Source organism: Chlorocebus sabaeus, chromosome 7 (genome assembly GCF_047675955.1).
Source record: "Chlorocebus sabaeus isolate Y175 chromosome 7, mChlSab1.0.hap1, whole genome shotgun sequence".
In the NCBI taxonomy this organism is placed as follows: Eukaryota; Metazoa; Chordata; class Mammalia; order Primates; family Cercopithecidae; genus Chlorocebus; species Chlorocebus sabaeus.
In genome coordinates, this window is record NC_132910.1 from 132,964,633 (window position 1) to 132,991,594 (window position 26,962).

Genomic DNA, 26,962 nt, shown 5'->3' on the forward strand with positions numbered 1-26,962 from the left:
CTTATAGCCTAAGGCACTGTTCTATATATTTTCCAATTAAAAATCTTCCACTATTCACAGTTATTCAGTAGCTATTTTAATATATTCCTAAATATACTATTTATATTTCCATATATTTTATTATCTAAATTTACATTTATTTATGATAAAACAATTCATCCATGATGAGTAGTTTTGAATTTTAAAACAATAAGCTTTCTCTTCATTATATGTAAAATAACAACATAAATATATCTTTATCAACATGAAACTGTTCATCATATATTAAGTAAAAATGGGTTACAAGATTATCCATTTTAAATATATATGTATATCTATACACACATGTTCATATATACATATAGCATATGCATGGAAAACATCTGAAAAGGTGAACACCAAAAGGCTAGGAGGGCAATTTTTTTTGGCTTATCTGCATTTTCTAGTTTCCAGAAGGAAAAAATTTACCTGCTTAATACATATTTTAAATGAAAAAAAAAAAGCAAATGTTGGGGATGTGTATTAAACACTACTTAGGGGATGGCCTCCTGTTTTCTCTTTCTCAGGAGAGTTTCCTCTTCACTCAGCTGCTCAAGCCAGAAAGTTGGTATCATTCTCAACTCTTTGCTTTTCCTCACCCTCATTTTAGCCCATCATAGTCATGCTGATGCCACCTCTAACTATCTCTCATATCCATCCATTTTTCTAAATCTCCACTCCATCCCTTTTCCCCTATGTTCCATCCTGCAGCCAGAGAGATCTTCCTGAGCTAAAAGTCTGATTTGTACAATTATAAAAAAATTAATTTTCTTTAGCTTCTGTCTCCTTTTTCAGATTAAAAGAGCGCAGGGGCTACGTGTTGTATATTCCTCCATTCCCATTGCTTCTCACAGTGTCGTGTCACCATGACAGCTGGTAGCATTTATACATGTAGGATAAATAAATAAGTAAAGAAATTAATGATCACTATGCTTTGTGCACAATTTCAGGTCTATACTTACAGATCAGTTGCATTCTTTTGAATCACTGCACAGTGTTCCTCTATCTGGTTTTGTCTTGCTTTTTCATCCAATGTGACAATCTCTGCCTTTTAATTAGTGTGTGTAAATTATTTATATTTAATGTGATTATTGATAGAGTTAGAATTCTCTTTTTTCATTCATTTGCTTTTAACCTATTTGTAACTATTTAAGTGTGTTTCTTGGAAACAGCACCTAATTGGATCTTTAAAAATAATCCAATCTAGCCAGGCACGGTGGCTCACACCTGTAATCCCAGCACTTTGGGAGGTCGAGGCAGGCAGATCACAAGATCAGGAGATCAAAAGCATCCTGGTTAACATGGTGAAACCCTGTCCCTACTAAAAATACAAAAAATTAGCCAGGCGTGGTGGCAGGCACCTGTAGTCCCCACTACTTGGGAGGCTGAGGCAGGAGAATGGTGTGAACCTGAGAGGTGGAGCTGGCAGTGAACCGAGACCATGTCACTGCACTCCAGCCTGGGTGACAGAGCGAGACACCGTCTCAAAAAAAAAAAAAAAAAAAATCCAATCTGAAAATCTCTGCATTTTGTGGAGTTTTTAGACCATTTACATTTAATGTGATTTTTGACCTAAAGTTTAAGTCTATCATCTTCCTATTTGCATTTGATTTGTAGCATATTTTCTGTGTTCAACTTTCCCTTTTACTACCTTCTTTTGATTAATTGTGTATTTTTATGCTTCCATTTTTAAAAACTCTGTTATCCCTTTCGTGACTATTAGTTGTAACTATTTGCTTTGTTGTTTCAGTGCCTTCTTTAGGGTTTAAACTATATATCTTTAATATAACACTGTCTACCTTGACGTGATATTAGGTAACTTCACATACCTTGTAATAGTGTACTTCTGTATGTCCTCTCCCTTCCTCCCTTCCTTTATGCTATTATTGTGATATATTTTACTTACATGTGTTATAAATGCTATAGTACACTGCTATGATGATTGCTTAGTTGTCTATCTTTTAAGGAGATTTAAATAGTAAGAAAAATATCTTACATACTTAACCACATACTTACCATTTTCAAGTGCTATTTATTCCTTTGTGTAGGTACATATTTCTATGTGATTTTGTTTTTATTTTGCCTGAAGGGCTTCCTTTACATTTTTTGTAATGAGAGTCTGCTGATAATCAGCTTCTGTATGTCCAAAAAGGTATTTATTTCACATTCATTTTTGAGAGATATTTTCATGGGATATAAAATTCTAGGTTGAGTTTTATTTTTTCTTTCAGTACTTTAAAGATGTTTCTCTACTGTCATTTTGCTTACATTATTTCCTTTGAGAAGCTCTGTATGTGATATGCCTTTTTCCTGTGTCTGCCTTTAAGATTTTCTCTGTACACCAAATGCCCTGGTGTAGTTTTGTTCACATTTCTTGTGTTTGGGGCTTGTTGAGCTACTGGCATCTGTAAGTTTATAATATTCATCAATTTTGAAACATCTTCAGTTATTATCTCTTCACATTTTTTTCTGTTCACTTTTGTCTGTCTTCTTCTTCTGGGATTCTGACCACATGTATATTAGTCTCTTAAAGCAGTCCTGTATCTTTCTGGTGTTTTATTTATTTATCCACTTATTCTTTTTCTGTGCTTTATTTTGTGTAGTTTCTAGTACCATTTTGAGTTCTCTACTCTTCTGCAGTGTCTAATCTTCCATTAATCCTATTCAGTATATTTTTTTATCTCAGATATTGAAGTTTTTCTCTTGAAGTTTGACTTTAGTCTTCTTTTTATATATTCTATGTCTCTAATTTTTTGCTTGTATGGAATACAATTATAATAACTATTTTCATATCCTTCTCTCTGAATTCTTACACCAATATCACTTCTGGGTAGTTTCAATTGATTGATGATTGATTTTTCACTTCATTATTTTCCTTCTTCTTTGCATGCCTGGTAATTTTTGATTGGATGTCAACCATGATGGATTTTATCTTGTTGAATGATGGATATTTTTATATTTCTGTAATATTCTTAAGCTTTGCTATTGTGCAGTTAAGGTACTTGGAAACAGTTACATCCTTCCTGGTTTTGCTTTTAAGTTTTGCTAGGTAGAACCAGAACTGTGTTTAGTTTACTGCTAATTATTCCCCACAACTTAGGCAAGACCTTTCTGAGTACCTTGCCCAATGAAGTACGATTTTTTTTTTTCCCCAATCTGGCTGCTGGAAACAAAGACTATTCTTGGCCTTTTGTGAGCCCTGTATACTTACTTTACCTATAATTCAGTGGTCCTTTAGAGGGAAAATTTTGCCCCTGGGGACATTTGGCAATAACTAGAAATATTTTTTATTGTCATGACTGGGGGTGCGACTGGCATCCAGTGGGTAGAGGCTAGGAATACTGCCCAACATCCTACTACAAAATGCCCCTACTCTCACAAAAAAGGAATTTTTCTTTCAAGAAGGTGAGTAGTGCTGAGGTTGAGATACCCTGATATAGTCCTTTCATATCATTCATTATCTGCCCTCCAGTGGTCTCCTCACACACCTGTGTTGATCAGTACTCTGTGGAACAACCCAGAGGGACCCTTTGCAGAGCTTCAAGATTCTTTCTCCAAGTGGCTCTCTTTTCTCCAGCAACTTGTCCTGCAAATTCTTACCACCTGTTCTACAGGACTCAGCTTCACCTCTAATTGAGAGAGTCTTCTGGTCTCTTCCTGGGCCCCCCTTCCTGTGCTACAGTCTGGAAATTTTCAAGGCAGTAAGCAAGTGTGATCCACACCACAGCTTCGTTGTTTCTCATCTCTCAGGATTCACTGTCTTTCACTGACTGATGTCAATGGCTTGAAAACTGTGGTTTTGGCCGGGCGCGGTGGCTCACGCCTGTAATGCCAGCACTTTGGGAGGCCGAGGCGGGTGGATCACGAGGTCAGGAGATCGAGACCATCCTGGCTAACACGGTGAAACCCCATCTCTACTAAAAATACAAAAAATTAGCCAGGCGCAGTGGTGGGCGCCTGTAGTCCCAGCTACTCAGGAGGCTAAGGCAGGAGAATGGCATGAACCCAGAAGGCACAGCTTGCAGTGAGCTGAGATCGTGCCACTGCACTCCAGCCTGGGTGACAGAGTGAGACTCTGTCTCAAAAAAAAAAAGAAAACTGTGGTTTCAGATATTTTGTCTTTTTGTTGTTATTGTTTTAGATAGCAGGATAATCCAGTTCTTATTACTGCAATCTTGGCTGGAAGCAAAAGGTGGCTTCTTATTTATTATTGCTATCAAAAGTTGTCTTTATTTACTGTCATGTGTAAAGGAAACAGCCTGCCCAATTTTAACCTTCTCAATCACTGTTCATTATATTTATTTTTCTCTGTCTCCGAATCTTCCCAACAAGTCTCACATTTTATGTTCATAGTAGGTTCCCTTTTTCCTATATTTCCTTTCACAGTCTTTGTGGGGTGTTTTTTGAGACAGGGTCTTACTCTGTCTCCTAGGCTGGAGTGCAGTGGCACTGTCATGGCTCACTGCAGCCTCCACATCCTAGGCTCAATAGATCATCCCATCTCAGCCACCCAAGTAGCTGGGGCTACAGGCATGTGCCACTGTGCCTGTTTTTTTGTTTTGTTTTTGTTTGGTTTGGTTTTTGTAGAGATAGGGTTTCATCAGGCTGGTCCCAGACTCCTGGGCTCAAGCAATCTTCCTGCTTTGGCCTCCTAAAGTACTGGAATTACAGGTATGAGCCACCATGCCTGGCCATGTGTTTTAACTTTTTACCACTAACATGATAGTTAGATTCTCTTGTGTTCTACTACTTGAAACGATAAGCTCAAATTCTAGTTATGCTTGAATTTAGCACTAGCAGAAAAAAAAACCATAATATGATTTTATTTTTGTACTTATTTCAATTCTTTGATTTATAAATTTGCCTCAGGAAACCTAATTTTCTCTAAAATGAACAAAAGCAATTGATTTCCTCAATTATTTTAGTTATTCAATAAAGGAAATGCTTTGAAATTCTTATGGTATGCAAAGTTATATTTACTGTTCAATTAACGTAACTGGTAATAAATCATAAATACTAACAGTGAAAATATGAATTGTGAGTAAAAAAAGGCAAAAAATTTTTGGTACTCTGTACAAATAATTTAGACCTTTAATCTAAAATGTGTTGGTGTAAATTAGTGTTTCTTTGAAGTCTGGTTCTTTTGGGCGTGAGATTTTCTGAACTATAATAAAGATAGGAGGACACTCTATATAGAGATATCCAAGGTAACATTCAAGGATGTGTAATTCGTACAGAAAACAGATAAAAATGGAAGCATGAGTGAGTTTGATCTAGAGGTTATTTAATCTTTCGGGTTTGGATATTTGTTTATATTTCAGTCTCTACATAGATACATACTACCTTGTGGAATTTTGGAACTACAATTGATGTTAGCGTTGTTTGATAAATTGTAATCATTGACATCAAGGGTTTTAAAGATACAAAAATTACAGTTAAAATCAAGTTACTTTCTAAAGATAAAATTAAAAAGTATTTCGTCAGGATTAGGAACATGTTACAAAACAATGTAAAGATGTCGTTAAGTTCTCTGGCCAAGTTTCAAAATATATTTAAATAATACATCTGAAAGAGAGGATAGGATCACCCTAAGTGTGGTGTCCATAAGGCAGGGATTGCCTGCCCATTCATTCATTCACTCACATACTTTCAGAGTGTTGGGAAGAAACAAATAACCAAGTAATCCAACTTGCTTTAAGCCCAGCTGTGATTTCCAGAGGAGTGCTATGGTTAGTAACTGAGGTGCGTTTCAAGGAGCTAATGAAAATTAACCAAATCAGCTTGATATTGTTGTGTATTTGCTGTAGCCAGTTCAATCAGAAGTTTTTTATCTGTTTTGTTGTTTTGAGACAGAGTCTCTGCTGCCTGGGCTGGAGTGCAGTGGCATGGCCATGGCTCACTGTAGCCTTGAAATCCTGGGCTCAAGCGATCCTCCTGTCTCAGCCTCCTGAGTGGCTAGAACTACAGGCATGTGCCACCACACCCAGCTGATTTTTAAATTTTTTGTAGTGATGTGGTCTCACCATGTTGCCCAGGCTGGTCTTGAACTCCTGGCCTCAAGCAGTCCTCTCACCTCAGCCTCTCAAAGTGCTGGGATTACAGGCGTGAGACACTGAGCCTGGCCAATCAAAAGTTTTTTTTGTTTTTTGTTTGTTTGTTTTTGTCAACTTTCTAATGGCTTTCCTTATTTTTCAAAGGCTTTGCCCACTGATGCTGCTAATGTCATATTCATTAAATGCTTTTTGTTGAATATGCGCACAGTAACCCTCTTCTTTGTGTAGGACTGTGCAGTCACCATCAAAGCGCTCTAACAGTTTGGCATTACTTAAGCTGCATTTCTTAACCTTCTCATCTTCAGCCTTGAGTGGAAGAGATAACACAGAAAACTGCCTTTGAAGTCATATTGAACTCATTGACTTCCATCAATGAAGCATATCAGTAGTTGCAAATATTACAGTGTAGATTAAATCCTCGAAGAGTCTGAACTATGTACAAAAAGGAAAAGAGAGATACAAAGGGACTTTTTATTGTTTACAGTCTAAGATCAAATTGCCTCGATCTTTGACAGCATAATAAAATACTACATCTTGATGTATTGTGGCACTGGAGAATTGTTTCACAAATAAAGAAAACTCAGATATTTGATGCTAGAGATGTTTTAGAAAGCTTAAGAATACCTAAAATCATCTTTCCATTACTAGGTATTAACATTTAGTTGGTATTGATTTATAAACTTTAGAAATATTACCACAAAGTTGCATCTTTAATTGTGATTACTATGTTAAAGAGCATACTGATTATCTAATTTGCAAGATTATAAAATGGTATCATGAAAATGATACAGTAGAGAGAATACTTTTTGCCCTTAAAGATCCAAATGGGGCCAGACGCTGCAGCTCACGCCTGTGAATCCCAACACTTTGGGAGGCCAAGGCGGGCAGATCACGTGATGTCAGGAGTTTGAGACAAGCCTGGCCAACATGGTGAAACCCCATCTCTACTAAAAATACACAAATTAGCTGGGTGTGGTGGCACGCGCCTGTAATCCCAGCTATTTGGGAGGCTGAGGTGGGAGAATCACTTGAACCAGGGAGGCAGAGGTTGCAGTGAGCAAGATTGCACCAGTGCACTCCAGCCTGGGTGAAAGAGTGAAACTCCATCTTTACAAAAAAAAAAAAAAAAAAAAATCCAAACAGACAAAGGGAATGGAAAGATGGATGGTTTAACTCAGAGGTTTACACACTGTTTTCTCTAAAGGACCAGATAGCAAATAGTTTAGACTTTGCAGGCCATCAGGTCTCTGTGTTCGTTTCCTGTGGCTGCAGTGACAAATGACCACAGCCCTGGTGGCTTAAAACAACAGGAAGTTAATCTCTCAGTTCTGGAGGTCAAAAGTGTGAAGTCAAAGGCCACACCTCTGCTGTCCAGAGAAGGATCTGCTCCGCGCCTCTCTTCTGACTTCCGTTTGTTACTGGCGGCCATTCGTGCTCCTTGGCTGGCAGCGCCATTGCTCTCATCTCTGCCTCTGTCTTCGCCTGGCCTTCCTTCCTATGTGTCTGCGTGTGCCTGTATCCAAATTTTCCTCTCCCGTCTCTCATAAAGACACCAGTCATTGCGTTTAGGGCCCTCCCTAATCCAGTATGACCTCATCGTAACCTTATTACATCCGCAGAAATAAAAGTAAAACTCCATTTTCGAGTAAGATCACAGTGGCAGACACTGGGAGTTAAGATTTCAGTTAAGATTTATCTTTTCGGGAGACGGGAGATGCAATTCAAACCACTGCAGTCCTGTTGCAGCCACTCAGCTCTGTCTTTGTAGCATGAAAATGGCCAAGGACAATACGTCAACAAATGCAAGGGCTGTGTTCCAGAAAAACTTTATTTACAAAAACAGGTGGTGGATCCGATTTGGCTGGCAGAATTTGCCAGTCAATACCTGGTCCAACTAATGGAAGCAAAACAGCAGCAGAGCAGAAAACAATTTCCCCTTGCTTCAATCAGTTCAGTTTTAAAGTACCAAAATGCATACATATGTGTATATATAGCAACACTTATTTTAAAATAGATGTCAATTTAGGGCAAGAAATGAAACTTTTATAATGACTTCAAATCCCGAATCTTTATTACTAAAAATGCTCGATTTATATTTTTCTGATCAATGAAAAGCTTTTTAATGATCATTTAGTTTTCGGTCTATAGGGCCTTCCCTCCAAAAAGATCAAGACGATTTGGAAACAAAATTTCCCTGGAACTTAGACATATGTATTCACTCTGTTAGAAAGAATGTACCTGTTTCCCTGACTAAATGTATGCCTCATAAGGACGGGAACATTTATCCACTCTTTGTCCTCAGCACCTAGAAGATAGCCTAACACAGAGTAGTCATCCAGTAAATATTCATCTGAAATAACTTCTCGGCACAGTGGCTTACGCCTGTAATCCCAGCACTTTGAAAGGCCGAGGCAGGTGGATCACCTGAGGTCAGGAGTTCTAGACCAGCCTCACCAACATTGTGAAACCCCATCTCTACTGAAAATACAAAAATTAGCTGGGTGTGGTGGTGCTTGCCTGTAATTCCAGCTACTCGGGAGGCTGAGGCAGGAGAATTGCTTGAACCTGGGAGGCAAAGGTTGCAGCGAACTGAGATTGTGCCACTGCACTCCAGCCTGGGCAACAGAGCAAGACTCTGTCTCAAAATAATAATAATAATAAAATAAAATCTCTTGGCTGGGAGCGGTGGCTCACGCCTGTAATCCCAGCGCTTTGGGAGGCAGAAGTGGGTAGATCACGAGGCCAGGAGATGGAGGCCATCCTGGCTAACCTGGTGAAACCCCGTCTCTATTAAAAATACAGAAAAGTAGCTGGATGTGGTGGTGAGCTCCTGTAGTTCCAGTTACTTGGGAGGCTAAGGCAGGAGAATCACTTGAACCTGGGAGGCAGAGGTTGCAGTAACGCGCCACTACACTGTAGCCTGGGCAACAGAGCGAGACTCCTTCCTAAAAAAAAAAATAAATTAATTAAAAAAAAATTAAGTTAAAAAATACTTCTCTTTGTTGGAATAAAAAGAGTGAATTGGTAAGTTGTTTTAATCCTTTTGTATAAAAATAATCTGTCAACATACCTTGAAAATGTTTATTATTTCAATTTAAGATTGAAAGGAAAGGTACAATATGAGAAATTCAGTTTCTCTTAGAAGCTATTGAAAGAATTTGTAAATATAATAATGGAGTAATGAATCAGAGGGGTCAGTGAAAAATCATTTTTTAAAATAAAAGTCACATTCATGGAAAAGAAGACAAAGGTAGAGAAATCAAGATATATTCCAAGACTAAACTAAAATGTTAGCAACTACTTTGAACAGCTCGGTATTTGGTAGCAATATCCATATTTGGAAGCAGAGAAATATGGAACCCCACAAGGGAACCCTTCATTGGCAACATGGAGAGAGGAGGGTATGATTTGGTTGAAGACATAGCAGGGAGGAATACTCCAAACCTTCCCAGGTCTGGGCTCTGGAACTCTGTGGTTATTCCAGCCCAGGGCGTCTTGCCACTCGTCTTGTAGCTGATGGAAGGCAAAACTTTGAAAATGAGGGGTACATTTGTAATGTTACAACAGAAAGGACCAAGAATTGTTGACAACTCCAGAATAAGCTGAGTTGACATGGGAGAGAGTCAGCCACAAGGCTCCAAGTTGGAAGCACATTAATGAGCTGTGTGGTGTGTATGCTGACAGTGCATGCTGGAGAGAGTGGGGGAGAGAGAGAGAAAGAGACAGACAGAGACAGAGAGACTGAGACCGAGACCAGAGACGCTGATTCTTTGAGAGAGGGACTCACTTTTTTTGGAGGTGAAGAAACTACTATCTCAACAGCAGTCAGTCCGAAGGATACTACAGGAACCAAGGAGAAGGCCTGGGGCCAGCTGGGAACCATTGATTTCAAGTTGACTGTGGAATCACTCAAAGAAAAAGTGAATTTAGGAAAAAGTGAATTTAGTGGGGTGGGAAGAAAACACTAAGGGCTGAAGATAAAGCCTTCAGCGTCCTTCAGATTAAAAGGAGAGACAAAAGAAGAAGGAATAAAGACAAAGGAGCACCGTTTGAAATGCAGATTAGTCCTGGGCCACTCTACCTCTTGAAGGCCCCAGTCTTTTGCCTCAGACCTTTTCCACCCACCCTTTCCACTGTCAGTTCAGCAAATTCAGGAAATAGAGAGTTTTTAAGCAGAGAAACACCATTTGACTTCCTTATTCGTGAAGTTGCAGGAAACTCCCCCCATCAAATTAGCCACTTGATTACCTTAAATATCAGGATAGTGCTGATTAAATTCTTTTGCTAGAGAGGAAAATGCATTTTAAGCAGACTGGTGTGGGAGGAGGATCAGCTTTTTCCACAATTCAAGACATTTGAGTTCTTAAAACGTGAAAATTGTGCCCTCTGAAGAAAGAGTCTTTGTAAGATATATTTAAAAAAAAAGGTTCAGTAGCAAGAATTTCCCAATTTGCTCCTGCTTTTTAAAATACATTGAAAAAGAAAAAAATAGTGTACGTTTATAAGAAAAAGAAAGGGAATTTATTTTGAACGGAGAAATGCTATAAAGAGAAAAAGTCATTCTAACTTTTCCATTGTGGAAAATTTAACAAACTATTGAAGCCAATTTTTAGCTGGCTTCTGTAGTGAAATTTGAGGGTGAGCTTACAATTATTTTTTGTATTAGTGGGGAAAATCAGATACAGTAGCTTCAGTAAACACTCATAGCCCTCACCAGCAGAAAGCGTGCTTTACCTCTTGGTGATACAAAATAGTTTACACTAATTTCAGAAATACGAATTTCTTGTTGAAAGCAAGTTTCCTAGGTAAGCAATACTATTGTTTCCTACCATCCCAGATCGAGAAGGGTAGAGAGTAGCCAGTTTTTAGGTGGACGTCATGCTGACATCATGCAAACCTTGTATCTTTACAGAGAGGCCAATGAGACTTGAACCCTGAGCCTAAGTTGTCACCAGCGGGACTGATGTGTACACAGAAGGAATGAAGTATGGATGTGAAAGAACGCAGGCCTTATTGCTCCCTGACCAAGAGCAGACGAGAGAAAGAACGGCGCTACACCAATTCCTCCGCAGACAATGAGGAGTGTCGGGTACCCACACAGAAGTCCTACAGCTCCAGCGAGACACTGAAAGCTTTTGATCATGATTCCTCGCGTCTGCTTTATGGCAACAGAGTGAAGGATTTGGTTCACAGAGAAGCAGACGAGTTCACTAGACAAGGTGGGTAACTGTCCTAGTAAAATCAGGCAATGCTCACATGTTGCTAACTCCTAGGTGTCAAGGTGACATGTCTGTTTTCTGACTTTGGTGTTCCATCTGCTGATTGTGATTTTGAGATATTAGAGGATCACACAGTATTCCAGAGGAGAGGTAGAAAGCCGCCAATGGGCACATTGGCCCCCCAGGCACAGGCACTGACACATGGAGAATTCCAAAGCCTCATCTGCTATACGTGAGGTTTATGATTCTGCATATGGTCCAAGCGTTTGTGCAAACTTGTGTAAACTTGAAACTCCAGTCTCTGGGGCTCCCTTTTAGTTGAATGAATGTGCTCACAGCCATTGTGTCTGTGGTTAGAACCGGTACAAGGAGAACAGGAGCTGCTGGTGAAGGAATCCACTTTTCCCTCACAAGAAAGTGTGGCTTATTATCCCAGATCATCTCAGCACCCGAGCAGCCCTGCTGTTTGCCTCTGTCTGATTCACACAAGAGCCTGCCACAGAAAGCTCCCATTGTCTTTCTCCCAGGCAACCCAGTAAATTAAGTTTATACCTTAACACTTCCTGGTTTCCCACCATATAATCCACTAGAGTTTGCTCATTCGCGTATGTCTGTGGAACATTTTTACACTGGTTTTGGCCTGAGGATGCTCCCAGTGGAATCATGACTCCTGTAACTTTACTTCACTATCCTAAACCTACCCACTTCCACTCTTAAAACAGTAGGTTATTTTTATTAGACATACGTAGTTATATTTTGTTTCTTCTAATACAGTCTTGAGATGTGGGCAAGATTAATAAAAATAAAATCCTCTTACATTTCTAATGTGCAGTATAATTTACACATAACTTAGCATCCCTTAGCTAATTTAATCTGGAAATGAGGAAAAATAAATTAAACTTTAATAATAAAGAATATATTCATTCTTTTCCAATCACCGTACAGACAGTGTGACTAACAGTTTGATATTGGGCAGGAACACATTGAAGAAAAAGTAATAATGCAATAAATTGTTCAAAAGTTTGAAAATTTTCCATGGTTCTTTTCTTCCCTGCATTGTGCAAAGAGCCATTCTAACTAGATTGAAACAGTGTTCACTCACCCAGGCCAGTTTACATCAAAGAAAACTCATTTGATTTGCTAAGGAGAGATTTTTATACCCTAAAGCATGCCTTACTAATTACTGGTATCAAATTTTATGAAAAGGGACAAAATAGCTTAAAATTTTTCATCGGTTTTTCAGGGGAGATACAACACATATTTGAGGTACATACTGTTAGTTGCTTGTACACTGTATTGTCATTTGAAACCCATTTTTTCATATTATCTGCCCAGCTGAAATAGATGATCAGTGTACATTTTTTCAACAATTTAAAAAATAGTAAGTGGTGTAGAAATGCGTACGATCTGGACCGAATATAAAGTCTTGCTTTTTGTAACAAAAATAACTCTTTAGTGCCCTGTTGGAAAACAAAAATAATAATAATAATAATAATAATAATAATAATAATAAAAGAAAAGATAAAAACCCCAAACTCCACACTGTGGAATATTATTCGAAGGAAACAGCAGCACATGTGGCTGCGTTTGGGGGTCATCTCCACCCCAGGCAAGCATTTCTTTTTGGCAGCACAGATGATGCCTACACAGGTTAAAAATAGCACACGGAACTGTTCTCCTCCTAGACAGCCTTAATCCAGCGCAGACTGTTGTTGACAACCTGGGGGTAGCATTTGTAGAAGCCCTGAAATGGAAGTTCTTAGGGGGCCAAATAGTGTTATTCCTCACTCCTTCCAAGCCAAGGACTGCAGAATACGAAGGGGCAGAGGAAAGAGAAAGTGTGCCAGGCGGCCAGGGAGGCCTTGCTGGAGAGCAGAAGTGAATGGAGAAGCGCACACACGGTGTGTGATGGCACTGCAGGTCACTTGACATGTGTGAATCCAAACTTTGTAGAAACATAGATGGGATGGACTGCTAGTTACAGCTAATGCTGCCTACGTGCTGGTCAGCGCCCTAGGCAGGTGTGTGCGGCCCCCTGGTAAGGTGGGTCCTGGTAGCATAGTCTTTTCACAGGTTGAGACGTACGAGGTTTGGAGAGGCTGGAGATCCCATGGCTCCTGAAATTCAGCTGGAACTTGAGCCCAAGCTTGCCTAACTCTGGCCTGGCTTCTAATCTCTGTTCAGCTGCCACAGTGAAAAACAGGCAACTCAGTAAAAATCAGCCTTTGGTTTATTGGAATCAATTTTTTAAGTGTATTATTATTATTATTTATTTATTTAGTGACAAGGTCTCAGTCTGTTGCCCAAGCCGAACTGCAGTGGGGCAGTCGTAGCTCACTGCAGCCTACAGCTCCCGGGCTCAAAAAATCCTCCTGCCTCAGCCCCCTGAGTAGCTGGAATCATAAGTGCACACCACACCATGCCTGGCTAATTTTAAAGACATTTTGTTTTAATAGAGACAGGCTCTCGCTTGTTTCTCAGACTAGTCTCAAAACTCCCGGCCTCAAGTAGCCTCTTACTTGGGCCTCCCTGCGTGCTGAGATAACAGGTGTGAGCCACCACGCCCAGCCCGTTTTAGTCAATTTTGAATTAAAATGTTCATGGTGTAGATAGTGAGGTGTGCGGAAACTGCAGGCATATTTAGGAAATAAAATTGATATGATTTTGTAATTGGGTGAAAGAGGATGAGCGTGAGGGTGGCATTGCAGATACTGTCTCCTTCCTGTGGTTTGATGTGGGGAGTATTTGTGGTGGGAGTGGCAGGTGTAGGAGAGAAATGAGTAAGGGAAGTCTGCTATCAGATCATGTTTTTCTTGAGTAAGCATAATGTGAAATCCTTCTAGGCTTTCATTGTCTTTGAACCTGACAAATGTCAATTTTTCCTTATGGACTATGATGCTATGGGATTAATTATTTAATTGACAAAATATGCTTCCTGCCACAGCTGCTGACATCATATAGGTAATAAAAATGAAAGATGAAAAATATTCATAGTAGCCAAATATCTTTGAAACAATTCCAAAGAGTCATGCTAATTTCGCTTTTTTTGTCCATGGAGTTTTAAAACGGCCGATCAGTCCTATATCCATTTACTCCTTGAATGACACAGGGAAATGCGGCTTCAGCTGGAGAAAGGGACAAGCAGGGATTCTGTTGGTGCAATGATATGGAGAATTCAAATCGAGAAATATGATGTTTTTACATTTCTAATTGACCAATTTTATGTCTAATTATCAAACTTGATTTGAATGGTTTTGTATGGTCTTACTGACTGGCAGGTGACTACTGTTAATTACATGTTATATTTAGATAGTGTAATGCTGGGGATCATTTCATCTTCACAGTTATTGTGTAATTTGACGGGATCTCACATAGATCTCTTTCTCTTTTTAAATCTCTTCATGTCGTTTGTTGGTGATGGAAATAGTTGCTCTTTGAACAGCTGTGGAGCTTGCTGTAGGTGAGGATGAGGTTAGGGTAACAATGGCTTGTTTTGCATTCTTGAATGCTATTTTCTTTTATTAATCTTTGAAGAAAAGTTATCCCATCAGGTCTCAGACAAATTTCTTATGAAACAGCTGCATAGGATCATCCCACAGCTTTTGGAGAAGTGGTAAAATAAAAGAACATTTTTTCTCTGCTGCAGCTCTCTGGGCTATGCACATTGCCTGTAGTATTCTTGACCAAACACTTATCAATTCCAACAAGGAACACGGCCCGTGAGGGTGAACCTTGAAAAGAGATGATGTCTGGAAGGAAGAATACATTTGTTCCACTGAGTCATAAGCCTGAAAAGAACCACTTTGGGGCCCTAACCCAATTTGTATAAGAGTTAGTCAGTAATCAGTGTTGGGGTTGTGAATTTAAGAATTTTAACTTGTGAAGAATACCATTTATTCTTTATTTGTAGAATGGCAATGGAGAGGAAGGATTCTGATTTTTTGTTTTTGTTTTTGTTTTTGTTTTGAGACGGAATCTCACTTGTTTCCCAGGCTGGAGTGAAATGGCATGATCTCAGCTCACTGCAACCTCTGCCTCCAGGGTTCAAGCAATTCTCCTGCCTCAACTTCCCAAGTAGCTGGGATTACAGGCACCTGCCACTATGCCCAGCTAATTTTTGTGTTTTTAGTAGAGATGAGGCTTCGCCATGTTGGCCAGGCTGGTCTCAAACTCCTGACCTCCGGTGATTCGCCTACCTAGGCCTCCCAAAGTGCAGGATTATGGGCGTGAGCCACTGCACCCAGCCAGGACTCTGTTTTTAAATTTGAAAAACACCATGATGTCTATATTTATACATTACTGAAATTAAAACAAAATAAATTTGCAAAGAAGGGAAGGGAAGGAGGAAGGCAGATTGACAACAACAGGCACCGATTGATTTCTAAGTGTGCCTCATCTCTGGCCTTTGCTGACAGCGTGGCCCCACTCGCAGAAACTCCCCTCTTTGGGCCATGCCAGCTCTTCATTCTTACCTTCATCAGTAATGCTGAGCACCCCCAGCCCCCAGAAGCATGGCTTCTGCTCACCTCCTGCCCTTTCTGGTTCAAGGCCAGTTCAAGTGTAGTTTGGGGGATTCCACTGGGAAGAGGAAGGAAAGAGAAGAGGGAAATTGATCCCACAAGCTCTGATTCCCCACTGCTGGACCTCCCTTATGGGCTGCATCCTGAGTGCTAGCCCATCTTAAATGCAAACATTCCAGATGCTAGACCTGCCCCTTACCAAGGATAGCCCTTGTGAGGAAACAAAAGGACGTTAGAGGAGCAGTCTGAATGTTCCTGTAAATATGTGTCTTGGATTCTGGCATGATGGTGGCTGGAATAGGGCTCATCCACTCATCTGCCAGCGGACTCCCTGCCTCCTGTGAGCTGAGCAGTGATCGAGGGTACACATGAGATGTGCGCCTCTGTCAGGATCCTGAAGGACCAAGCTGGTGCAGGTGCTTTCTGCTTTGTGCCAGATGAGAGCGTGGAATGGGTTGAAGCCCTAATATGAAGGTCAAGAAGAATGCTGTGGCCTGGTGGTTCCAGAGAGAGACTGGCCTGCCCCTCCCATGGCCTCCGCTTGGGCAAATGTTGCCTTGTGGGAGCAGCTGGTTTCCTTGGGCCGTCAGGAGCTGGGGAAGCCTGGACAGATGCATTTCTCCGTCTGATATGGTGAGAGTGCCATCTGAGAAAACCAAACAGTAGAGATGTTCATTCCAGGAATTTAACAGGATTTCCCACTCTTTCTTAAAGCCCCTCAGGAAAACAACAAATTTAATGGCACCCAGCATGCAGGAAGTGCAATAAGATGCAAAAGAAATAGATTAAGAAGCTTATAATGAAAATGAACAATGGAGATAAGACAACCTGAACCAAAATAACCAAAATAAAACATCGTAACTAAAGCATGTGCAGAAATCCCGGAACAGTAACAACAAAAAAGCAACAACAACAAAACAAACAATGGCCACCAAATGCTGGAGAAAAAAATTACAATCATAATTTACAAACTAAAAATGACAACAGATTAGTTGAAGAAGAGAGGTTACTGGTTTTGAAGACCAGGTAGAAGAAACAACTCAAAACAGAAAAGAGAATTTCAGATAAGAAGACAATGCACATGCACACACACAAACCGAAGCACATTCTAGAAAAATTCTTTAACTTCAAGGATAAAGAGAGTTTACAAGGTTCCACAGAGAAAAGGCAGGTTACTTGTTTTTACTTACTAAAAATAAATGACACCAATAATGAATTTCTCATCTGCAACAACAAAAGCTTGAAAACAGTGGAATAACACCTACTGAGAGGAAAAAAAAAAATGCAACCCAGAGATCTTATCTGCTGAGAAGATACTGTAGGGGAGGAAAGATTTCTTTTCCCATGCGTCACTAGGTTCATGACTAAGGCCCCTATAATGAAAGATAGCTTAACAAGAGAAATGCACACAAATTCATTTAACGTAAGTTTTCGGTGACACAAGACCCTTCATAAGGAAATGAATGCCGAAAGAAATGGGTAAACTTGTGTATTTTTGTGCAAGTTTGGATGAAGAGTGGACAGTCACAGAGAAGTATGATTGGACACAGGGGGTGAATGATGATAAACTGGGAGGAACTGGGCAAGGCCCATTTGTTCAGATTCTTCTCTGTGTCCTTGTGTCTTCAGAGATATGGATGTTCCTTCCTCCTCATATAGGGAGGGCAGCTCTTGGATGAGGATCTTACGTCTTCCTTCAGGGGAGAAGGGCAAGGGGAAAGTGAGGGTGGCCTTCCTGCTTCTGCTGTTTTCTCAAATGCCAAGATGCCATGTTTCGGGTAGCATGTCCTGAACCCCGTCAATAGCATTTATCCCTCAGAGTAAATGAAAGATACTGAGGTAATGCTGGGATTCAGAGACCATGTCAACAACGTACATACACCATCTAAGGAAGTACTCAGGAAGAAATAGCAACTGAATCAGCATCATGACCTCCAAAGAGGAGACAATGATGAGAAAGCAGCTCTACGGTGTATATAGTTAAATCTCAAACGATGATGACAGAGCAACCGGAAATGTGTCAGAAGCACTACACGAGAAACCTTAACAGAAGGCTGGAACTAAAAGCATTTACCTATCTCAGCAAAATCCAGTAGTTGGAGGAAAGTAGAAAAGTAAAAGTGTTCCAAATTCTCATCTCATCTGAAGAGGGAGAGTGGGGAAACAGTTACGAAACAGAGCTTTAGTGGAGGGAAATAATTGCTATCTTGCATTCCTATGACAATGAGAAACATATATTTGAATATGAATGTCGGGAGTGGGAAGGTAATCATTAATACAATGAAAAGAGGACGATAGACCCACCTAATTAGCAGTGAGGAAAGGGACTGAGTAGCGATCTGACCAATTTAGCAAAAGCAGCTCCAAGGAAGAAAAGGAAACGAAAAATCATGAATAATCAAAAAACAAGATGAAAGGAGTCAAATCTACTCTATTACCTATTACCTAAAATTTAAATATACTGTATTTTGGCCGGGTGTGGTGGTTCACGCCTGTAATCCCAGCACTTTGGGATGCCGAGGTGGATGGATCACTTGAGGCTGGGAGTACAAGACCAGCCTGGCTAACATACAGAAACCCGGTCTCTACTAAAAATACAAGTATTAGCCAGGTGTGGTGGCAGGGGCGTGTGGTCCCAGCTACTCAGGAGGCTAAGGCACAAGACTCGCCTGAACCCATGAGATGGAGGTTGTGGTGAGCCAAGGTCAATGCCACTGCACTCCAGCCTGGGCGACAGAGCAAGACTCTGTCTCCAAAAAATAAAATAAATAAATGTACTGCATTTTGACATGAACTACTCATTTGGTTTATAAAAGTTATTGGTGTTTATAAGACGTACACTTAAAATGGTAAAGAAAATTGTTGAAAATAAAGATACATTAAGTGAATACAAACAAAAAGAAAGGAGGAATGGCAGTATTAATCTCAGGAAAGATGGAATTTAAGACTAAAAACTCTCAACAGGATAAAAAGGACCATTGGGTAAGTGATAAAAGGCATACTGTGCAGAAGAAGAACATTGTTAAAATGCATACATTAAACAATAATATAGTAGCTAAATTTATAAGCAAAAACTATTTAAAAAGAAAGATTGTTAAAACACGTTAATGGTGAGATATTTTGATTAACTTCCTTCAGAATCAGGCAGATCTAAAAGACAAAAATAAGACCGCAATCATATAATATTAATCAAAAATTTTAACCAAGGTATATATACAGAAATTTACAACTGTCAGATAGAAATGATACAATTTTTTATATTTCTATGGCATAGTAGCAGAAACTGATTATGTGTTTGGCCACAAAAAAAAACATAAAAAATTCAGAAAATAGCTTTTATAAGCCAAAACATTTTATCATAAAATGTAGTAAAATTAGAAATAAATAACAAAAATATAAATGAAGAAAAACACTTTTGCCCCTTGGATTATGATGTCCCTTGACTACGATAAAAAGCAATCAAGAGCAGTGAAAAGTCTACTTCCAAAATGTATGGGAGACACTGAAAGTCATATCATAGGAAAAACATTGTGAAGCAATCAAGAACAAAGACCAACAAAATAGGAATGTACTATACATTTAAGAAATGGAGTTCAGGCTGGGCACAGTGGCTCACACCTGTAATCCCAGCACTTTGGGAGGCTGAGGTGGGCGAATCAGCTGAGGTTAGGAGTTCGAGACCAGCCTGGCCAACATGGAGAAACCCTGTCTCTACTAAAAATACAAAAACTAGCTGTGCGTGGTGGTGCGTGCCTGTAATCCCAGCTATTCGGGAGGCTGAGGCAAGAGAATTGCTTGAACCTGGGAGGTGGAGGTTGCAGTGAGCTGAGATCGCACCACTGCACTCCAGCCTGGGCGACACAGCAAGACTCCATCTCAAAAAAAGAAAAAAAACAAAAGAAAGAAATGAATAGAGTACAATGTCTGGAAAATAAATCAGAGGAAGTAGAAAGAGGTACATAAGATATAGCTGACATTTAAAGCAAACAAAACAGCTAAGTCTTTAAAAAGGCTAATGAAATAGAAAGCACCTGTGATCCTGATTAAGAAATAATGAGAACAAAAATAAGAAGAGATCCTAAAAAGACTGTAACAACTAAAGAGGAGCTATTATTCCAAGCAATAAATTTGAAAAATCTAGAGGAATTTATTTTTTATCAGAAAATATGATTAACCCCAAAAGATTTCAGAGCATGGAGCAAACTTGTCAACACCAATTATTTCAGACAAGATGAGAAAGGTGATTAAAAGAGAGATCATTTCAAAGGGCCCGATATGTTCCTAGGTACATTTTACATAACCTTCAAAGTACGACTAAGTTTAATGTTTAAAAATCTATTCAACACCACCATTCACAACAGATGGAAGGCATCAAAGTTCATGTTATGAAGTTGGCATAACCTTAATAACTAAACTTGATTAGAATAGTACAAAAAAAAGAAATCATATATAAATTGCTTTACCTACTGAAATTGCTTTTCAGTAGGTGTGTAAGAATTCAAAACAAATATTTGCATTTAAGAATCCAGCAATATATAAAAAGAATAATATGCTAGACCAAATTAATAACCAAGTGGTTACTAATCCTTGCTGAATATACAATGATTTTTTTAGTGTTCAGAAATCTACCATAATTAGATTAATAAACCAAAGTAGAAAAACATGATCTTATCAATAGATGATTTACAAGTTTTGGAAAAAATTTAGAAACCATTCTTTATTCAAATAAACTCACAAGAAGAAAAAACACTTCAATGTGGTAGTAATATTTGATATGATCATTCAAGACATTAAACAGCATTCTAAAAAGTGAGATTCTAGGACATTTCAATGGAAATAGGAACATAAGAAAGGTTTACCTGTGCTCACAATTATTATTCAAAATTGTTTTAGATGTTTTAGCAATTGTAATAAGAAAATTAAACAATTGATATATATTTTGGAAAAAGTTAAAGTCAGTACTTTTGTTAAAGATATGGTTGTATGCATACAAAAACCATGTGTCTCTAGAAATTTCAAAAAAAGAATTTGAAGTGAATTTGGTATTTGGATGAATACAAAATAAATATATAGACAGTGTAGATCATATAGTATAATGGTGGAGAGTGTAGGTTCTGAATCCACATGACCTATGTGTGAATCCCAGGTCTGCCTTGCCTCAGCTGACTGGCAGGTTACCTAATCTTGGCCAAGGAACTTTTTTGTACAAGTTACATAATTTCTGTCTGCCTCCATTTTCATTATTCATAGATTGTGCTGTAGTTTGTTGAGGATAAAATGAGTTAATATATGTAAACTGCTTAGAATAATGCCTGATACCTGTTGTTAATATCTACTGCTTGGAAGTCAGAAAAAAAAAATTCCTATCACAAAGGCAACAGACTTTATCAAATTCTTTGGAATAAATTTTGCAAGCATGCTATGTGACCTAATATGAAGGTATCTATAAAATATTATTAAAAAGACATAAAACAGGATCTAAATAAATAATCAATGCTTTAGGATGGGAAGATGGTACCATAAGAGTATGAATTCTCCCCAAATAAATGCATAGAAGTTAAGGATATCACATAGAATTCCAGTGGGTTAGGGTTAATTTTAACTGGAGTGAGTGATCTTCAAATTTATCTTAAAATTCAAGTGATCATAAATTGGTATTTTCAATGTCTGGAAATAGTCAAAACCACATTTAAAAGTCAAATAGGACAAAATGGACTTAATATGTATTTTCAAAAGTATTATGAAGATGCTGTAATCATGTCTATATGATATGGGCATAAATAAAGACAAGTAGGTTCATGGAATAGATAAAAATTTCAGAAATAGATTCTAGTATATAGGGAAATTTAACATAAAACAAAAAAAAAAGGTTTTTCTATTCAGTGGGATTTGATAAATGGTGCTGGCACAACTGGTTATCCATCTGGAAGAATATAAAATTGGACCCATATCTCTCAGCATATTCAAAAATAAATTAAGATGGATTAAAGACAAATGTAAAAAATAAAGCAAGAATTCTAGAAGTTAATTTGGGAGACTGAGTAAGATAGGAATGACTTGAGCCATGAGTAGCAGGAAACTTCAGCTTAAAAACTGAAGAGAATCATTTCCTTATTAAAGAAGAAGTTCACAGATAGACTGTCTAGCCAGGGCTTAAAGATATCATTAAGGCATCTCTCTATCTTTTTCATCTTTGTCATTCTTAGCAGGTAGCTTTTGTCCCCTTGGTGCTCAGGTTGCAGCTGTGCTTTCATATTCCTGTTGGAATAGGAATGAACACACAGGTAGGAAGGCCTACTCTACATTGGACTATTCATTTTACTCCCCTGAGGCTTCTTGCTACCTCTCTCTTTTCAGAACTGTTATACATGACCATACTTAGCTGCACGAGAAGACGAAGCATTTTCTATTTTTGCTTTCCAGTCCTTATAATAAAGGCGGCAAGAAGAAAGTGGTTTGAATCCACACAGCCTATCCCAGGGACTCTATACACTTCAAGAGTAGGGGAGAAATTTTCTAATACAAAATTAGAATGTTTCTAACAGAAAACCCAGAAGAAAAGATAGACTTAAATGATTAGTTTTAACATTTGAAACCTTTTACACGTAAATTAAAATACCCAGAAACAAAATCACTACATTGGGAAATATATTTATAATTCTGGTGACATATATAATGTCTATATCTATTATATACTGAATGACTGTTACAGTTTGAAAACAGAAAGATAAACAGCCCAAGGGGAAACGTCTTGCATAGACAATTCACAAAAGAGAAATTCACATGATCAATAAACGTGAAAAGGAGAATCGATTTTCCTATTAGTGTGGGAAAGGCGGTAGCTAATTCCAAATTCTACATCCCTACTATACAGCTGCTATCCTGGCATCTTTCATTGAGCATTCATATATCCAGGGGATTTGACTAGGAAGTTTCTCCCCGCTTGGTAAGGAGGAAATCAATGGAAGCGGCCACTGTGGGAGGAATCTTCCTGGTGGGTAAATTTGTTCAAAGAGACAGTCTCACATATGGAAGCCATACCCTAGAGTACAATTCACCCAGTTCTTCATTCAGACACAGATAACTTAGAAGACCTATGTGTTCCGTCTTGGCATCCTCCATGTTGTTTTCATGGGAAAATACATATGATCCTTATCAACTTCTAAACCCAATAGATTCCTAAAGTGAGGACTTTCTATATAGTTTTTGAAGTTCTGGCTTAGGAAGAAGCCACGAAAAAACAAAAAAAACAACAACAAAAAAAGCAATTCATGAATAGCTGTGCTCAAAACTTTATACAGAAGCTCTCATTAAAGTATGTGAAATAAACAATAACAATAAAAAACTGAAAGAAAAAAACTGCAAAATATCCACAGAGGTTGCATTTGAGAGTGGAGCTGTGAAGGAACACCTTCCAATTTTCAGTCAAAAGGTCAAAGGCCAAAAATAATTCCTGCTTCGGAACTGCAGCAGGTTGGTTCTACACTTTGGGGGTTGGAGAAGAAAAGCACCTTTCCGGATAGCCAGATCTGGCTTGTTAATGTCACTGCTGCCCTGATGGCTTGGCTTTCAATTCAGGATGAACTCCAGATACGGTGTTTAAGGGAGGAGCCAGATCAGAACATAGCATTGTGCTTTTGATTTATTTTAGGGATGAAATGTAAACCAAAAGTTCCCAATGCTAAAGGAAATTTTAACTTTTTCTTTTCCATTTTTCTCCTTGGACTCTTGATGCTATTATTCCTAGCTTTTTTTTTTTTTTTTTTTCATGTTCCATTTCTGCCTCTGCATAAACTGATATGGTTGGGAGATCTTCGAGAGCCTCTGAGTCCATTGTATACATGAGGAATACAGAGACTCAAACTTGTTAAAATGTTCACTCAGACAACAGTTGGTGAGTTAGGTCCAGAAGAAAACTAGAATCTAATTTCAATCATTTTTCTACTCTACTCTTTTATCTTTCTAGTTTCTATTAGAAAACCACAGTAAAAAGCTACATGTGTTCTTAAACATCTTCACAAACATGAGATAGACAAAGATATCTTAGAAAGGTCACAAGAAGAATAAATATAAAAGAAAAAAATTGATAAATTGGACTTCATCAAAACTAACATGTTTAGCTTATCAGACATTACCTTTAAGAAAATGAAAAGCAAAGCCACAATCTGGGAGAAAATTATCATCTATCACAGAGACTTGTCTCTAGAATACATAAAGAGCTTCTACAAATCAATAACAAAAGATAAATAACCAAATTTTTAAATGGGCAAAAAACTTTTAATAGAAATATCACAGAAAAGAGACACAAGTGATGAATAAGCCTGTGGAAAAAATGCTCCACACCATTAGCCATCAGAGAAATGAAAATTAAAACCACAGTGAAATACTGCCACTCGTCTTCTAGAATGGCTAAAATTAAAAAGACCCATAGCACCAAATATTGAGGATGTGGAACAGCTGATACTTTCATGTGTAAAATGACACAACTGCTTTGGAAACTGTTGGGCAATTTCTTATCTAAAGTTAAAAATAACATCTGCCCCTGGATCCAGCAATTCATCTCCTTAATATTTACCCAAAGTAAATAAAATCTTACATTCATAGCAGCTCTATTCATAATAGGCCCATATTGGAATCACCAAGAGAATGGATATAACAGTTGTATATTAATGCAATAGAATATGAGTTGGCAACCCAAAAGAGTGATCTACAGATACTTGCAACAATGTGGAAGAATCTCAAAGATCCACTGAGCAAAAGGATCCCGAGTACATCCTGTAGGACTCTGTTTACATAAAGTTCAAGAACATACAAAACTAGTCTTCTGTAGCAGAAATCAGGACGGTGGTTGCCTGTTTGGTGGGGATTGACTGGGTGCGGGAGAGCTTTGTGGGAGTGATGGAGAAGTGCCTTATCTTGCTTGGGGTCATGGTGGGTACATTTGTTAAAACTCATGGAAGTATCCACTTTAGATCTGTGTATTTCACTGCCTATGAAATTTACCTAAATAGTAATAAATATAACAAAAACAAAAATCAGCATGTTCAAACAACTGTAGTTGAACATGGGAAGTTTTGGGTTTGTATTTTCCCGGCTTCCACGGGCGTGAAACTTGATTTGGTGCCAGGAGCAGAGTTGCACTGTCTCTACTGAACCATAACCACAATCTTTCAAAAACAACCTCTGCTGTCAATGTACTAGAATGTTTTGCTGGATAAAGGCATTTTGCCCATTAAGATAATAGCATATACAACATATCCAGGACTGTACTGAGAGAATAAAGAGTTTGTGTCATAGATGGGACCAGGTCTTCAAATATTTTCATCAATTGCCAAATAAAGAGCCCGTTTTAAGCTCTTAGATATAGACTACTTTTGGTGGGGGGGGGGGGGGCGGGGGCAGTTTTATTAGAATATTACTAAAATGATAAGTAGTTTTTAAATGTTTCTATACATTGAATGTTCCGGCTAGGTCAAAAGAATTGAAATCATATTTCTTAAATATATAACATGAAGGTTGTAAATATAATTTTAGAATGTCACTGGTAGCATTGGACGGATGTAAAAATAGTGTCAATAACTCCTTTGATTAAAATAATAATGTCTCTGCACCATTTTATCCTGCTTTGGATGTGAAATGGAATAAATTATTTTTCTTACTCTTCTTATTTTTATTTATTTGTATTTTTTTGCATTATGAAAATCTATTAACCATTCAGACATGTTGGAAATTGTGAAAGAGGAAGATTTGAGAGCCAAGAGGAAAATGCTTTTAATTTTAAAGACTGAGATTTAGTTTAGTCTTGGATGCCATTATAGTGAATAATGGGAACTGATCCGAGACTTCAAAAGAAATATGACCATATGGTCCCACCATTCAGCACTTAATGCTGCTATGAATTTCCAGTTAGACCCCAAACTTTTCATTTCCCCAGTGTTCCCCCTCACCTCTGTCATCAGACAAAAACGAAAGGAATATGAAACCCCTTTTCATGTTTTCTGAAATACTGATGCTGAGAAAGCTTATTTTTGTGAGAATCGAGTTTTATGAAAAGAGACAAAAACCTGAAGCATTAATCAGATCCACTGGGCTAATTACTGCAACTCCAAAGTTTATTACTTTTAAATATTAACTGCTTAAAGTGATTCATTTGGAGATCAAAATGATTAATCCTTCTCGGTCACTATAAATGTCAGCGGCAGGATTAAAGGATTTAGATGGTCATGTTTACTCAACCTTACATTTCTGTACTTAAAGACACAAGTTAAATAGCTCTAGTTTATCATTGTTTCATGTTAATGGTTTTCCTCTTAGCTCCCTCTTTTAGCTCCCCTGCCTAACTGATTGTTAACTAATTTTGGCTGTTAAGTAGGCAAGGGCTTCTTTCAGGCTCTGCGGCCAACCTGCTTTGTGGATTACCTACCAGAAGGTGTGAGTAGATAGATGTAGCTTACAGCCCTCCTCAGGACACAGTGGGAGTAATCCTTTCCCCCTGCCTCGGCCTTCATTGGTCTGATGTCTTGAGCCCCAGCTTACTGCTCAACTTGTATCTGCTTCCTTGCCACGTTGCCCATTTTGGATCCACAGTGTGACTCACCGCGGTGCCGCTTCAGTCGCAATTATTAAACACCTGCCGCTTTATGCCAAACCATAGGCGTATTTATACCAATATCTACTGCGGTTCAACTATCAGATATTAGCAGATACATTGCAGGCGTATTATCATTGCCGGGCCTTGGATTGTTCTAAAGAAGTCATTTCTAAGTAAAAATAAGAAGCAGTTTTATTTTCAGAATTTTTTTGATTTAAAAAAACAGAACTCTTTTAAGATTATTTCTTATTTACAGATGGTTGCTGAAATTAGTTTATGGTTGCCCCATTAAGTCCTTCATTTCCAGGCCTAAGACATGCTCTTCCTTTATACGTCAGCCAACTCACAACCTCATTTTTCTTATTTGGGCCACTAAACCTTCCGTTCAATATCCATATGTTCGTCCTCCCCTGGAGGCCTCACAAATTTTATCTTGAAGAAAATGCATCTTTTCTAGGGCCATTCATTCTAGTCCTGGCTTCTCGGCTTGCAAATATACCTAGGGTTTCCCTTTCTCACCCACCTCCTCACGTTCAGCTTAGTGCCCAGCCTGCAATATCC

At 38.5% G+C, this 26,962-nt stretch overlaps 1 protein-coding gene across 15 annotated transcripts in view; it reads left to right on the forward strand.

The window, feature by feature from the left end:
• Positions 1 to 26,962, forward strand: part of TENM3 (teneurin transmembrane protein 3) — a 1,046,942-nt gene that overhangs the window by 566,170 nt on the left and 453,810 nt on the right. For 14 of the 15 annotated variants that reach the window (XM_008000348.3, XM_073017739.1, XM_073017738.1 and 11 more), the window contains one exon: positions 10,984 to 11,290. In XM_008000348.3, coding sequence (XP_007998539.3) covers positions 11,059 to 11,290 — 232 coding nt within the window. In that variant the 5' untranslated portion in view covers positions 10,984 to 11,058. Of the gene's footprint in view, positions 1 to 10,983; positions 11,291 to 26,962 lie in introns of those variants that run through there. The other variant, XM_073017749.1, reaches the window with a different exon arrangement.